At 48.0% G+C, this 12,739-nt stretch overlaps 1 protein-coding gene across 5 annotated transcripts in view; it reads left to right on the top strand.

Annotated features, from left to right (window-relative positions):
* SHROOM2 (shroom family member 2) overlaps positions 1-12,739 on the top strand; it is a 135,276-nt gene that overhangs the window by 74,547 nt on the left and 47,990 nt on the right. For all 5 annotated transcript variants that reach the window (XM_057718025.1, XM_057718027.1, XM_057718026.1 and 2 more), the window contains 2 exons: positions 6,729-8,958; positions 11,078-11,175. In XM_057718025.1, the coding sequence (XP_057574008.1) occupies positions 6,729-8,958; positions 11,078-11,175 (2,328 nt within the window). The remainder of the gene's footprint in view (positions 1-6,728; positions 8,959-11,077; positions 11,176-12,739) is intronic.

Below are 12,739 nucleotides of genomic sequence, written 5' to 3'. Positions count from 1 at the left end.
GTCAGTCGGCTTCTGTTCTGTTACATTCATTTGTTTCATTTTTTAGATTCCACATATAACTGAGATCATACAGTATTTGTCTTTCTCTGTCTTAGTTCATTAAGCATCATATCCTCCAGGCCCATCCATGTTGATGCAGATGGCAAAATTTCATTCTTTTTTGTGGCTGAGCAGTATTCCATTGTGTGTGTGTGTGTGTGTGTGTGTATATATATAATCTATACCACATCTTCTTAATTTGTTCATCTGTTGACAGACATTTAGATTACTTTCATATCTTGACTACTTGTAAATAATGTTACTATGAATATTGGGGTGCATGTATCTTTTCAAATCAGTGTTCTCATTTTCTTTGGGTATATACCCCAAGGAGTGGAATTGCTAGGTCATATGGTAGTCCTCACCAGCATTTGTTGTCTTTTTGATGATGGCCATTCTGACAGGTATAAAGTGATACCTCATTGCAGTTTTGATTTGCATTTCTCTGATTAGCGATGTTGAGCATCTTTTCATGTGCCATCTATATGTCTCCTTTGGGAAAATGTCTGTTCAGGTTTTCTGCCCATTTTTAAATCACATTTGTTTTTTAGATATTGAGTTGGATGGGTGGGTTGTTCATATATTTTGCATATTAACTCCTCATTGGTTATATCATTTGCAAATATTTTCTCCCATTCCATAGGTTGTCTTTTCATTTTATTGATGGTTTCCTTTCCTCTGAAAAAGCCTTTAATTTTTTTTTTGACTTTAATACATTTTATTTTAAGAACTTTATTGAGATACAATTGACATACAATAAACTGCATATATTTAAAGTGTACAATTTGATTTTTTTTCTTATTAGTAATGTATATATGGCAATCCCAATCTCCCAATTCATCCCCCCCCAACCCCTCAAAGCCTTTAATTTTAAATAGGTGCCATTTGTGTATTTTTGCTTTTCTTTCCTTTGCTTTAGGAGACAGATCCAAAAAAATATTGCTACAATTTATGTCAAAGAGTGTTCTGCCTGTTTTTTCCTCTGGGAATTTTATGGTTATCGGTCTTAAACTGAGGTCTTTAACCCATTTTGAGTTAATTTTAAATATGGTGTTAGAGAATGTTCTAATTTCATTCTTTCACGTGTAGCTGTCCAGTTTTCCCAGTACCACTTATTGAAGAGACTGTCTTTTCTCCACTGTATATCCTTGCCTCCTTTCTTGTAGATTAATTGATTATAAGTGTGTGGGTTTACTTCTGGGCTCTCTGTTCTGTTTCATTGATCTGTGTGTCTATTTTTGTGCCAGTACCATATTGTTTTGATGACGGTAGCTTTGTAGTATAGTCTGAAGTCAGGGGGCATGATACCTCCAGCTCTGTTCTTCTTTCTTAAGATTGTTTTGGCTATTCAGGGTCTTTAATGTTTCCATGAACATTTTAAAATTATTTATTCTTGTTCTGTGAAAAATGCCCTTTGTATTTTGATAGGGATTGCACTGAGTATGTAGATTGACTTGGTGTAGTATGGTCATTTTAACAATATTCTTCCAGTCCACGAACACAGTATATATTTCCATCCGTGTATGTCATCTTCAGTTTCCTTCATCAGTGTCTTATAGTTTTCTGAGTACTGGTCTTTTACGTCCTCGGTTACATTTATTCCTGGGTATTTAATTCTTTTTGATGCATTGGTCAATGGGATTGTTGCCTTAGTTTCTCTGTCAGATAGTTCATTGTTAGTATGCCACTCATTTCTTTATATTAATGTTGTATCCTGCAACTTGACCAAATTTGCTGATGAGCTGTAGTAGATTTTTGGTGGCATCTTTAGGATTTTCTATGTACAGGAAGACCCCTACATACAAACGAGTTCCAATCTGAGAGCATGTTTGTAAGTCCAATTTGTTCGTTAAGTCCAGCAAAGTTGGTAGCCTAGGTACCCAACTAATACAGTTGGCTATATAGTACTGTGCTGTAATAGGTTGATAATACTTTTCACATAAATAATACGAAAAAAAACCCCCCAAAAAACCCCCAAAATAAAACGTTTTTATTCTTACAGTACAGTACCTGAAAAGTAAAGTAGTCCAGTACAACAGCTGGCATACAGGGGCTGGCATCAAGTGACCAGGCAAGAAGAGTTACTGAATGGAGGAGGGAGAGGAGGTGGGGGGTGGTAGAGCTGAAGGATCGTCAGCCACAGGAGACGGAGGGCGAGCTGCAGTTTCACACATGCCTGACGTGGATGGCACAGCTGCTGGTTCCTTGCTGGACTCAATTCTCTCTACCCTCTTGAAAAAATGATCCACTGATGTCTGTGTATAGCTCTTTTTTTCTTGTCGTAGATGACATGGTAGCACTGGACTGCATTCTGAATGGCTGCTGCAACCTTTGTGTACCGTTATGTGTTCAGGTCCTGTGCCTCCTCAAGTAAAGAACATCCCCTTGCCATTTCCTGCTTCGTGAATCTCTTTGGTTCCTCAGTTACTTCTTCCTCTCGTCTCTGTTGGTCTTCTCTGTGGGCCTCCAGTTCCATCAGGTCTTCATTAGTAAGCTCCTTGTGCTGCACAGCAAGTTCCATCCTTATCGCCTGGCACTTCTTAGCAGTACCAGCTACATCACCGCTGCTTTTACACTTGCTTCCGGACATCCTGGGCTGGAAGTAAAGATACTGTACTGCTGTACTCTATACACTACTGTACAGTGAAGTATACAAAAGCACAACCACTTGTAGAGGATGGACACACATGACAATGTACGGCAGACCCGTGAACTAACTTACATGATTGGACATGCGAACGCACGTCCGCATCGTTGAAAGTGTGCAGCTTGAAGGTTCGTATGTAGGGGACTTATTGTACAGTGTCACGTCATCTGCAAACGGTGACAGTTTGACTTCTTTCTTTCCAGCTTGGATTCCTTTTATTGCTTTTTCTTTGATTGTGTGGCCAGGGCTTCCAAAAGTATGTTGAATAAAAGTGGTGAGAGTGGAAATCCTTGTCTTGTTCCTGATCTTAGAGGAAATGCTTTCAGCGTTTCACTGTTGAGTCTGATGTTGTGGGTTTGTTGTGTATGGCTTTTATCATGTGGAGGTAGGTTCCCTCTATACCTGCTTTGTTGAGAGTTTTTATCATAATGGATGCTGAATTTTGTCAGATTTCTTTCTGCATCTATTGAGATGATCATATGGTTTTTATCCTTCAGCTTGTTAATGTGGTGCATCACACTGGTGGATTTATAGATACGGAACCATCCGTGCATCCCTGGGATAAGTGCCACTTGATCATGGTGTATGACCCTTTTAATATATTTTTTGGATTCAGCTTGCTAATATTTTGTTGAGGATTTTTCATCTACATTCATCAGTGATACTGACGTGTAATTTTATTTTCTGATATGTCTGTCTGGTTTTGGTATCAGGGTGATGCTGACCTTGTAGAATGAGTTCAGAAGCATTCCTTCCTTTGCAATTTGAGGAGTAGTTTGAGAAGGAAAGATGTTATTACTTCTTCTCTAAATGTTTGGTAGAGTTCACCAGATGAAGCCGTTTAGTCCTGGAGTTTTTTTGTTTTTGTTTTTTAGATTGTTTCGTTACCAGTAAGTAATTGGTTTGTTCATGTTTTATGCTTTCTGGTTTGGTCTTGGGAGATTGTGCTTTTCTAGAAATTTATCCATTTCTTCTAGGTTGTGTTTCGGTGGTATCAGTTATAACCGTTTTCATTTCTGATTTTATTGATTTGGGGCCCTCTTTTTTTTCTTGGTGAGTCTGGCTGAAGGTTTATCAATTCTGTTTATCTTTTCAAAGAATCAGCTTTTAGTTTTATTGATCTTTGTTCATGGTTTTTAGTCTGTATTTCATTTATTTCTGCTCTGATCTTCATGATTTCTTTCCTTCTACCAACTTCTGGGTTGTTTGCTCTTCCTCTAGTCCCTTTAGGTGTAAGGTTAGAGTGTTTGAGGTTTGTTTGTTTGTTTCCTGAGGTAAGCTTGTATTGCTCTAAACTTCCCTCTTAGAACTGCTTTTGCTGTGACCCATAGATTTTGGATTGTTGTGTTTTAAATCGTGTCTTTCTTGACCTCAGAATGATGTTCTTTTCCTGATGGGAAAAGGCTGTGGACACACTATTACTGATAGGACTCTAAATGTTTTCACCGAGTAGGCAGGTGTATAATACTTGAAAACAAAAAATAAAACACCAAGAGGAAGGACGAGCGAGTGTGCTTTCTCATTTATGTCGTCTAATTGATAAATCGGGAGCCTGGGGACTGAGTCCCCCTTTTGGCTGCATCCCTGTGGGCCAGCCGAGTGGGATGGCTGGCCACGTCACCCCCGTGCCCACAGCCACTACCCTTCTTTTGAGATTTGTATGTGCAGGTTAGAAGGGAGGAGTTACTTATTGCTGGGCAGGTATATTTTGCCAAAGCCCCCCAGGAAATTCTGTTACACACCAGCACCCTCTCCCCAAGCCCCAGGTTACAGGGGAAACCAGTGGGCTTCACAGCCCATGTGCCAAGCTTGGGACCAGCCGTGGGGGCCTGGTGGTTTCTTGGTGACTGTGAGATAGAGGATGTGAGAATTGTGAGCTGGTGGAAGGGGGGAGTGCGACTCATCCTGACTTACCCGGAGCCCACGTGTCGGGGCCAGAAGGGCTAACGCCAGGCAAACACGTGACAGCACCACGGGGGTCTTGGCTTGGCGATGCTCCTGCTGGTCGCGCGGAGCTGACTGGTCACCTCGGGTTAGTGGCCAGTGTCCTCACTGGTTATGAGAAGGATGCTGGTCACAGCAGCAGTGTGGCTGTGGGGTGTGTGCACAGTGCACGAGTGAATGTGTGTGTGCGTGCGCACGTATCTGTGATATGCATGGCTGTGTGTGTCTGCATGTGTGTTTGGAGCTAACAAAACTATCTCAAAATCAATTTTTGGCTCTTAAAAGACTGGTCTGCTGTGGAGGAAATAGCTCTTAAATGCAATATTACCTATTTAAAGCCATAAGAGATTATAGTTTTTGGAGTCCAGGGTATTTTTGGAAAACCAGGTTCTCATCCAAGTGCCTTATATTTCATTATTGAAGTTACTTTAATGTAATAGGATCTCCATTAAGCCTGTTCGGTGGTTTTCTGATTAAAGAAACACGTATGCCCTGTGGAAGCAGTGGTTGGCTTTATTCGTAGCTGCTTGGATTTAGAATCTCCTGGAAAAGTGCTCTCAGGAATATTGGTGGGAGGATGGAGTGGAACATGCTACATTTCTGGAAGGGGAGTTGGTCTGTCCTCTGAGGACATGGTGTGGGACCCAGATGGTCATCGCCTCCCTCCAGCTCACGCTCTTGTGTGCTTACCCAGGTCTCACATTTTTCTCTCTTATCCTGGTTCTTCTCACACCTCAAGTAGCCACAGTTTTTTAAAAATTGATTGAATGATTGATTGATTGATTGAAGCATGAATGTTCCAGTTTCGTTGAGCTTTAATGAAAGCACTTAACATGCCTGGATAGTTTCACCATTGAGAGCTATATGCCTTAAAAAAATGTCCATACCTTACTTTAAAAATACTTTATTGCTAAAAAATGCTAATCATCATCTTGAGACTTTCCTGGTGGTCCACTGGATAGGACTCCCTGCTTCCACTGCAGGGGGCATGTATGGCTTCCATCCCTGGTCAGGGGAAGTAAGATCCTGTGTGCCATGGGGCCCCCCCCCCAAAAAAATGCTAATCATCATCTGAGCTTTCATTTAGTTGTACTCTTTCTGCAAATGTGACACTAAAGATCACTGATTATAGATCACCGTAAGAAATAATAATGAAGAAAACTGAGATGTGATTTTTTAAAAATGTGATGCAGAGACACAAAGTGAGCAAATCATGTTGGGGAAAACGGTGCCTATAGTCTTGCTCAGTGCAGGGTTGTCACAAACCTTCAAATTGTTGGAAAAAAAAATTCAATATCTGCAAAGCGCAGTAAAATGAGGTATGCCTGTAATTTAACATCTGGGTTTGGAAAAGTCATGTTATCTTTGAACTTGCCTTTTTAAGTTGAAGATCATTCTCTCTTGGTTGGCATTCTCTCTTCTTTGGGTTAGCAGTCCATCGTATGAATCATTTCACGCACTAAACCAGGGGTCCACAAACTCGTTCTTCAAGGGGCCAGATAGGCTTGAGCTTTCAGGCTGGTGGGCCAGTGTCTGTGGCAGCTGCTCAGCTCTGCCCTTGGAGCAGGCACACAGCCATGACCCTGCTCCCAGCAAACTATTTACAAGCACTGAAATTTGAATTTCATATCATTTTCACAGATCATGAAGTATGCTTTTGATTCTTCCCCCTCTCCCCCCATTAAAAAATTTAAAAGCTGTTCTTAGCTTGTGGGCTGCAGTTTGCTATCTGTGATACTTGACTCTAAAGCTGTTCGCAGGGGCACTGCCTGCTGCTGTCCTCTGTGGACGAGGCCTAGCCTGTGGGTATTGAGGTGTGAAATGTACTGCAGCATTGAAGGTTTTCTGTTTAGGAAAAGGCATCATGTGGGTATGACTCGGTCCTTTCAGCCTGTCCTCAGAAAGCTGCTCTTTGAAATGGAAAACTTAGACGCGCTGCGGTCACATTCCCGTGCAGGGTTCTCTATCGGGGAAGAGTGGTTAGCGCGCACGTTCCTGTGGGCACAGGACCAGCTGGGCCCACATGCACTGTCTCATCTTGCCCTTTGCTGCAACTTGACTCTAAAGCACACTGTTGCCTGTGGTTTTTCTTTCCTAGCTCCTCCTCCCAGGACCTGTCCAGTGGCGCATGGGAGCAGACGAATCTGCAGCGCACCTCTGACCACTTCAGCTCCCTGGGGAGCGTGGACAGCCTGGACCAGCACGCCCAGTCCTTCCCCTCCGGGTGCCTCTCTGCCGCCAGGTCCAACAGCAGCATCGATCACCTGGGCGGCCCGAGCAAGCGGGACTCGGCTTACAGCTCCTTCTCCACCAGCTCCAGCACGCCTGACCACACCCTGCCCAGGGCGGATGCCTCCTCTGCTGAGAACATTCTCTACAAAGTGGGCCTTTGGGAGGCCTCCACCTTAGGTAGCAGCCGGCAGGGCCTGGCTGCCAGTGACCCTCCGGGTGTGGATGAGAGGCTCGGGTGCTTACCACCCAGGTTCCCCTGTGACAGCAGCAGAAGCCCTAGGCCCGGGGACAGTCCTGAGCCCAAGCTAGCTGCTTCCGGGAGGTCCAGTTTTGGGCCAGTCTGGTATGTTCCCGATAAGAAAAAAGCTCCTCCCTCCCCTCCTCCACCTCCTCCGCCTCTCCGCAGTGACAGCTTCGCTGCCACCAAGAGCCACGAGAAGACCCAGGGCTCTCCGTTCTCAGAGGCAGCCACCACGCAGCACTTTCCGGGCCTGACCCGCGCTCCGTCTCACAGCGACTGGAGACCGGACGCGGCCGATCAGCCGCAGAGACCCGTGCGCCCCGCGGACAGGAGGAGAGCTGGGAGCTCGGGCTGCGCGCAGGGTGTGCACCTGGACTGCGGGTGGCCGCCCTGCGACAGCAGGGCCAGGGCGCTCCCGGGGGCCCCCAGCCGGCTCCAGGCCTCCCTGTCCAGCACGGACGTGCGCTGCCCGCAGTCCTCGCCCGCGTGCCAGCACCCGCGCCACTCCAGCGACGAGAGCCCCTTCTTTCACGAGGGGGTCAGGGCCGACCGCTTCCTGGATGAGAACGCCACTCCGGTCGGGTGGCCCAGCGCTGGCGACCAGAAGGGGGACTGTGGCGCGCAGAGCCGCTGCTACTGCGTGACCTCCAGACGCGGCCCGCAGGGGAGTGCGCCGGCCGCGCAGCCCGGCTGCTACCCGCCCCGGCTCGACGCGGCCCCGGGCGTCCGGCAGAGAGCGAGGGCGGCGCCGGCGGCCAGGGCGGCCGAGGGCCACTGCCTGGGAGCCGAGGAACCGCCCGGGGCCGGCCTCGTGGAAAAAGCCGGCGTGAAGAGGGTCGCAGGCGGCTTCGCGCGGGCCGGCAGGGGCGGCGAGGTCTGCCCCCTGCAGACGCCCATGCTGCAGTCGCTGACCTGGGATGGGGCGCGCCGGCCCGACACCGGCCGCGACGGCACCGCGGAGAGGCTGCCGTCCGAGGCCCCGGCGGGCAAACCCCTGCGGAGGAGCGACCGCTTCGCCACCACCCTAAGGAACGAGATTCAGCAGCGGCGAGCCAGGCTGCAGAAGAGCCGGAGCTCGGCGGCCCTGGCCGGCGCCGCAGAGGAGGAGGAGGCGGAGGAGGCCGGGGCTGGGGCGCGCCCCTGGGGGCCGCAGCCGGCGAGGGGCTCGGGGGCCGCCCCGGAAGCCGGCTTCCCCGGCTCCTATAAGGACCACCTGAAGGAGGCGCAGGCTCGCGTGTTGAGGGCCACGTCGTTTCGGCGCCGCGACCTGGAGCCCAGCCCGGAGGACCCCGACACCACCCCCCGCGTCTGGGAGGCGGCCCCATCCAGGCCGCCCTCAAGGGCCGGTGGCGCGCTGCCCGCCTCGCGCATCGCAGGCCGGAGGCGCTTCACAGCCGAGCAGAAACTGAAGTCCTATTCCGAGCCCGAGAAGATGAACGAGGTGGGGCTCGCGGGGGACGACCGCCGGCGCCAACGCCCCGCACTCTCCAACGAGACTGTGCGCACCTTTGCCGACAGGTGGAAGTTCTTCGAGGAAACCAGCAAGCCCGTAGGCCAGCGGCCGGGGCCGAGGCCAGCGCCCTGTGAGTTCCCCAAGGAGAAGCCGGACAGGCTGTGGACAGTGGGCCCTGGAAAAGAGGGGAAGGTGGGGAGATCAGACCCGCCTCAGAGGCTTGGAACCTTTGCAGAGTATCAAGCCTCGTGGAGGGAACAGAGGAAAGCCCCAGAAGCCAGGAGTTCTGGGAGGTACCACTCGGCAGACAACATCCTGGACGTGGGTCTGGACCAACACGAGAGACCACAGTACATCCATGAAAGGTCCCGGTCGTCGCCCTCCACGGACCTCTACAAGCAGGTAAGCATCCTGCAGGGAGCCAGGATAAAGCTGCCCGGATCCCATCTTAAGGCATGTGGGGGACACCCTCAAGATATCATGGCCCAATGTCATTGTGACTTGCATCCAGCTGTCTGAGCATTTCTGTGCACCAGCTCTTCTAGTATCAGCTCGTGTAAAAGGTACCTGGGGACAAAGTCGACACATTCGTGACAGTTGCAGGTGCTCTGTTTTCACCCACATCTTGAGTTCCCAGCCTCGTTGTCAGCGCTTCGCTGAAGCTGTCTTTCCCTTTGATTAGCTTATCCTTAATGCAAAGGGAAGAAATTGGGGGAAACGATAGAAAATGTAAGTTCTCTGGTTTGCAAGGCAGAAATAGAGACACAGATGTAGAGAACAATGTGTGGACACCAAGGAAGAAGGCGGGTGGTGGGATGAATTGGGAGATGGGATTGACATATATACACTAAGATGTATAAAATAGATAACATGAGAACCTGCTGTAAAGCACAGGGAATTCCACTTTGCTGTACAGCAGAAACTAATACAACATTGTAAAACAACTATACTCCAAATAAAAAAAAAATGTAATTCCATTCCTCATACTTTCTTCACTGAAAACACATATTCTACTTCTCTACTCTTTACTGAAATGCTTCCTTTACTATTTTTAGGAGCTCTAATTACATGTTTAAATTAGAGTCCTCAACTCTTAAAACCTTAACTTCTAGTCAAAACTAAGAACTAAGCAATTATGAACTGTCTTTTACATTAGCATTCTGTAGATCTAAAAACGTTTGCTTTCTTACAGAGAACATCTCAGGGTGACACCAAACATATTCATTAATAGCCCTAAATACCTTTAGTTTCTCTGTTTAGTAATTGATGTCTCAATATCTTATATTATTTAGGAAATAATCAGCTATTCAGTAAACTTCCATCATTTAACTTAATTTACCACAACTCTAAAATTTCATGTTACCAAATATCTGGAGAGATCATCCTCAAGTAGACATTCCTAAAACATAATTATTCCTAAAAGTTCACCCAAAGCTCTGACCTCATTTGCGTTTTCTTTCCTTAAAAGTTTCTCTACGTCGAGTTACTTTCCTTGCTGACAAATTAGCAACAGATATAAGGTCTTATTTAGCTTATATTAAAGCTGAGTGCAATAAAAGTATTATACTTAAAAAAGAAAAGAAAATGGTAAGTTCTCCTCTGAAATGAAAAGGGATGCTTTATGTCAAGGCGTAAGACAACACATGATAGACACTTTCCAAATATTGATGTCGCTTAATAATTTTAGTATTCTTCTTGGCTTTTTTTTTTTTTTTTTTGGTCAGATATTTTTAATGATTGCTCTGGGGCAAATGTAGTTGAAAATGCAATCCATTAAACTATTGCAGTTTTTTTTAAAGTAGTAGTTTTGAGGGTGAAAGTTGACTGTTAAGCTTTCTAAAAAGCTACATTTGTATTTATACCTCAGAGTCTATAATCAGTCTCCTCTCCCTCTCTCTGCTTTTTCTGCTCCTTACATCTGCATTTGTGTATTTCAAAGAAAAGATTTCCAGCAGCATCAGTTGGAGGTTCTTTTAAAAAGCAGTCATCGGTTTGTTATGCAATAATGAATGTGTGTGTGTGAAGAGAAGTGCAGGTTTCTGTGTGATCCCCTGGTGCAGAAAGGCCTGCAGACACCGTGAGTGTGTGTCTGTCCTGGCGGTGCCCTGGCCCGTGTGCTGTGCAGTGTGACCTCGGAGAATGCCATGCCTGCTCAGTCGAGAGACGAGGCTCCCAAACTCCGAGTCCCGGGGTTTGAGGCTTTGCTGCAGTGACTCGTGACCAGCTGGGTTTGATTTCATTAGGGTTTGGGGGTCACCGTGTCACACAGCTTTACAACCCCCATGGAGGAGTTCTGCTTCCTGCCCAGAGCCGAAGGGGACACACAGTCTTGTTGAGTCACTTCGATGAGATGCTTTGGAGAGCTGGGTTCGTGGGTCCTGTGGCCAGCGGACGGCAGGCGGCGTCACTGCCTTCGTGGTGCAGGCTCACAGGGCAAACCCACAATGAGGGGTTCGTGATCACTGAGGTCTTGGAGGAGGCAGCTTGATGACTGGGTGTCTCCCTGTGCCGCCCTTGGCAGGAAGCTTCTGTGGAACCGAGATGGCAAACAGAGGATCCCGGTGAGCACCGAGAGCTTTCTTCTGCAGTCCGGGCTGAGGAGGGATGCCCCATCCCAAGGTAGGAGAGTCTTGGACTTGGGGTTACTAAGGCGGCCTCTTGGGGTGGGCTGCATTAACGGGTGAGTGCTTGGTTAACGTGGCTGGGCGTCTGGTTTCTGCGAGACCTCATCTGGCTGCTAACCAGGCTCGATTTCAGCGGCCCCAGGACCAGGCTCGTGGCCCCACACCACTGCCGGTGGGAGAAGCATCCCAGGGCGGGGACACTCCAAACGCCCTTGTGGCATTTTTGGTTCTTAAAACAGCTGCTGTATTTTCCGTACAGTAAAGTTCTTTATGTCGACAGGATGAGAAGCCCAGTGGAGTGGGCTTGAATGAAATGCTTTATCCAGGACAGGCGACTGAAGGGAGGCTTTAACATGCAGGGCGCAGCTGGGTGGCTGGGTCTGCAAACCCAAGTTGTCTGGAAGGATTGGTAGTCAAAGGACTGGGGCAAGCCTTTCTCAATTGGCCTTATTTAATGACTTCTTAATTTTGAGCTTTAAAATAGAAATCAAGTCAGTTGGCTCCCAAGAGGGGATCAGAGCATGTGAAGAAGGGAATGGCAGCAGTATTACGGTGTCATGTCCCCTGATGCCGCAGTGTGTCCAGTGTAGCTGTATCACTGTAGTGGCATTTAGGTGAAACGCATACTGTCGTGTGGACCCTCACCTGTGAGGATGGTGGGAGAGGGACGTGTAGTTCGCTGCAGGAGCTGGGGTATAACTTTATTTTAAAAGCGCTAATGGAAGAATGGAAGCAAATTTGTACACAATGGGGTCTCTGAGTGCCGATTTTTCTGCTCCTTGAGGATCTCTGGGGGTTGGTACGCTGCTCAAATTAAACCCCAACCTCAAAATTGAACGTTCTGTCGCATAAATAACCAATTTAAGTGTGTGTTTTTGAGAGCCTTGTGGAACGGGGATTTATTTCATTTGGCTTTAACCTGAGTGGTGCTAGCCTTGAACAAGAGTATCGGTGGCTGAGAGGGAGCTGCATGGTGGTCTGTGTGAGCTTGTGTAGGACGTGGCTGCAGTTACTTACCCGTCTGCACGGCCAGGACCAGAAACGCCTGGGTGAGAGGGAAAGGCCCGTGAGTAATACACCTACAGGGCTGAGCTGTGTCTGAGTGGCACAGTCAGAGCTTTATGACCCTGGATCGCGAGCAGAGCACGTGCCGAGTGCCAGCTGTCATCTTTATCAAAGCCACTTCCGGGCCCGCTGCAGTTGTGAGGGTGTGCGCTGTGCTGTGCTCTGGTGTCTTGCATCGAGGATGCTCCCTGCACCCACGGGCTCGGGCTTCGCTCTGCACGGAGGCCTCGGGCATTTAAACTGCAGAGCAGCATGCATGTGCTGGTTGGAGTTCAGCTCTTCTGCTGTGAACGAAGAGTCATAACACACGGCTGTAGTGTACATGCTGTGCGTGTGTGTTGTGGTGGTACTATCAGCAGTGAAAGGGTCGAGAGGAACAGGGGAGGGACCACATGCTGCCTATATCACGGCCGAGTCTTCTGGCAGGCTGTGTAACCACCGAAGGAAGGAGTTCCAGAAGCTTTCTGGTTTGGAGCTACAAACCCAGCAATTTT

This window comes from Hippopotamus amphibius, chromosome X, assembly GCF_030028045.1.
Source record: "Hippopotamus amphibius kiboko isolate mHipAmp2 chromosome X, mHipAmp2.hap2, whole genome shotgun sequence".
Lineage (NCBI taxonomy): Eukaryota > Metazoa > Chordata > Mammalia > Artiodactyla > Hippopotamidae > Hippopotamus > Hippopotamus amphibius.
The sequence above is the reverse complement of the archived record's forward strand: the minus strand, read 5'-3'. Positions and strand labels throughout refer to the sequence as shown.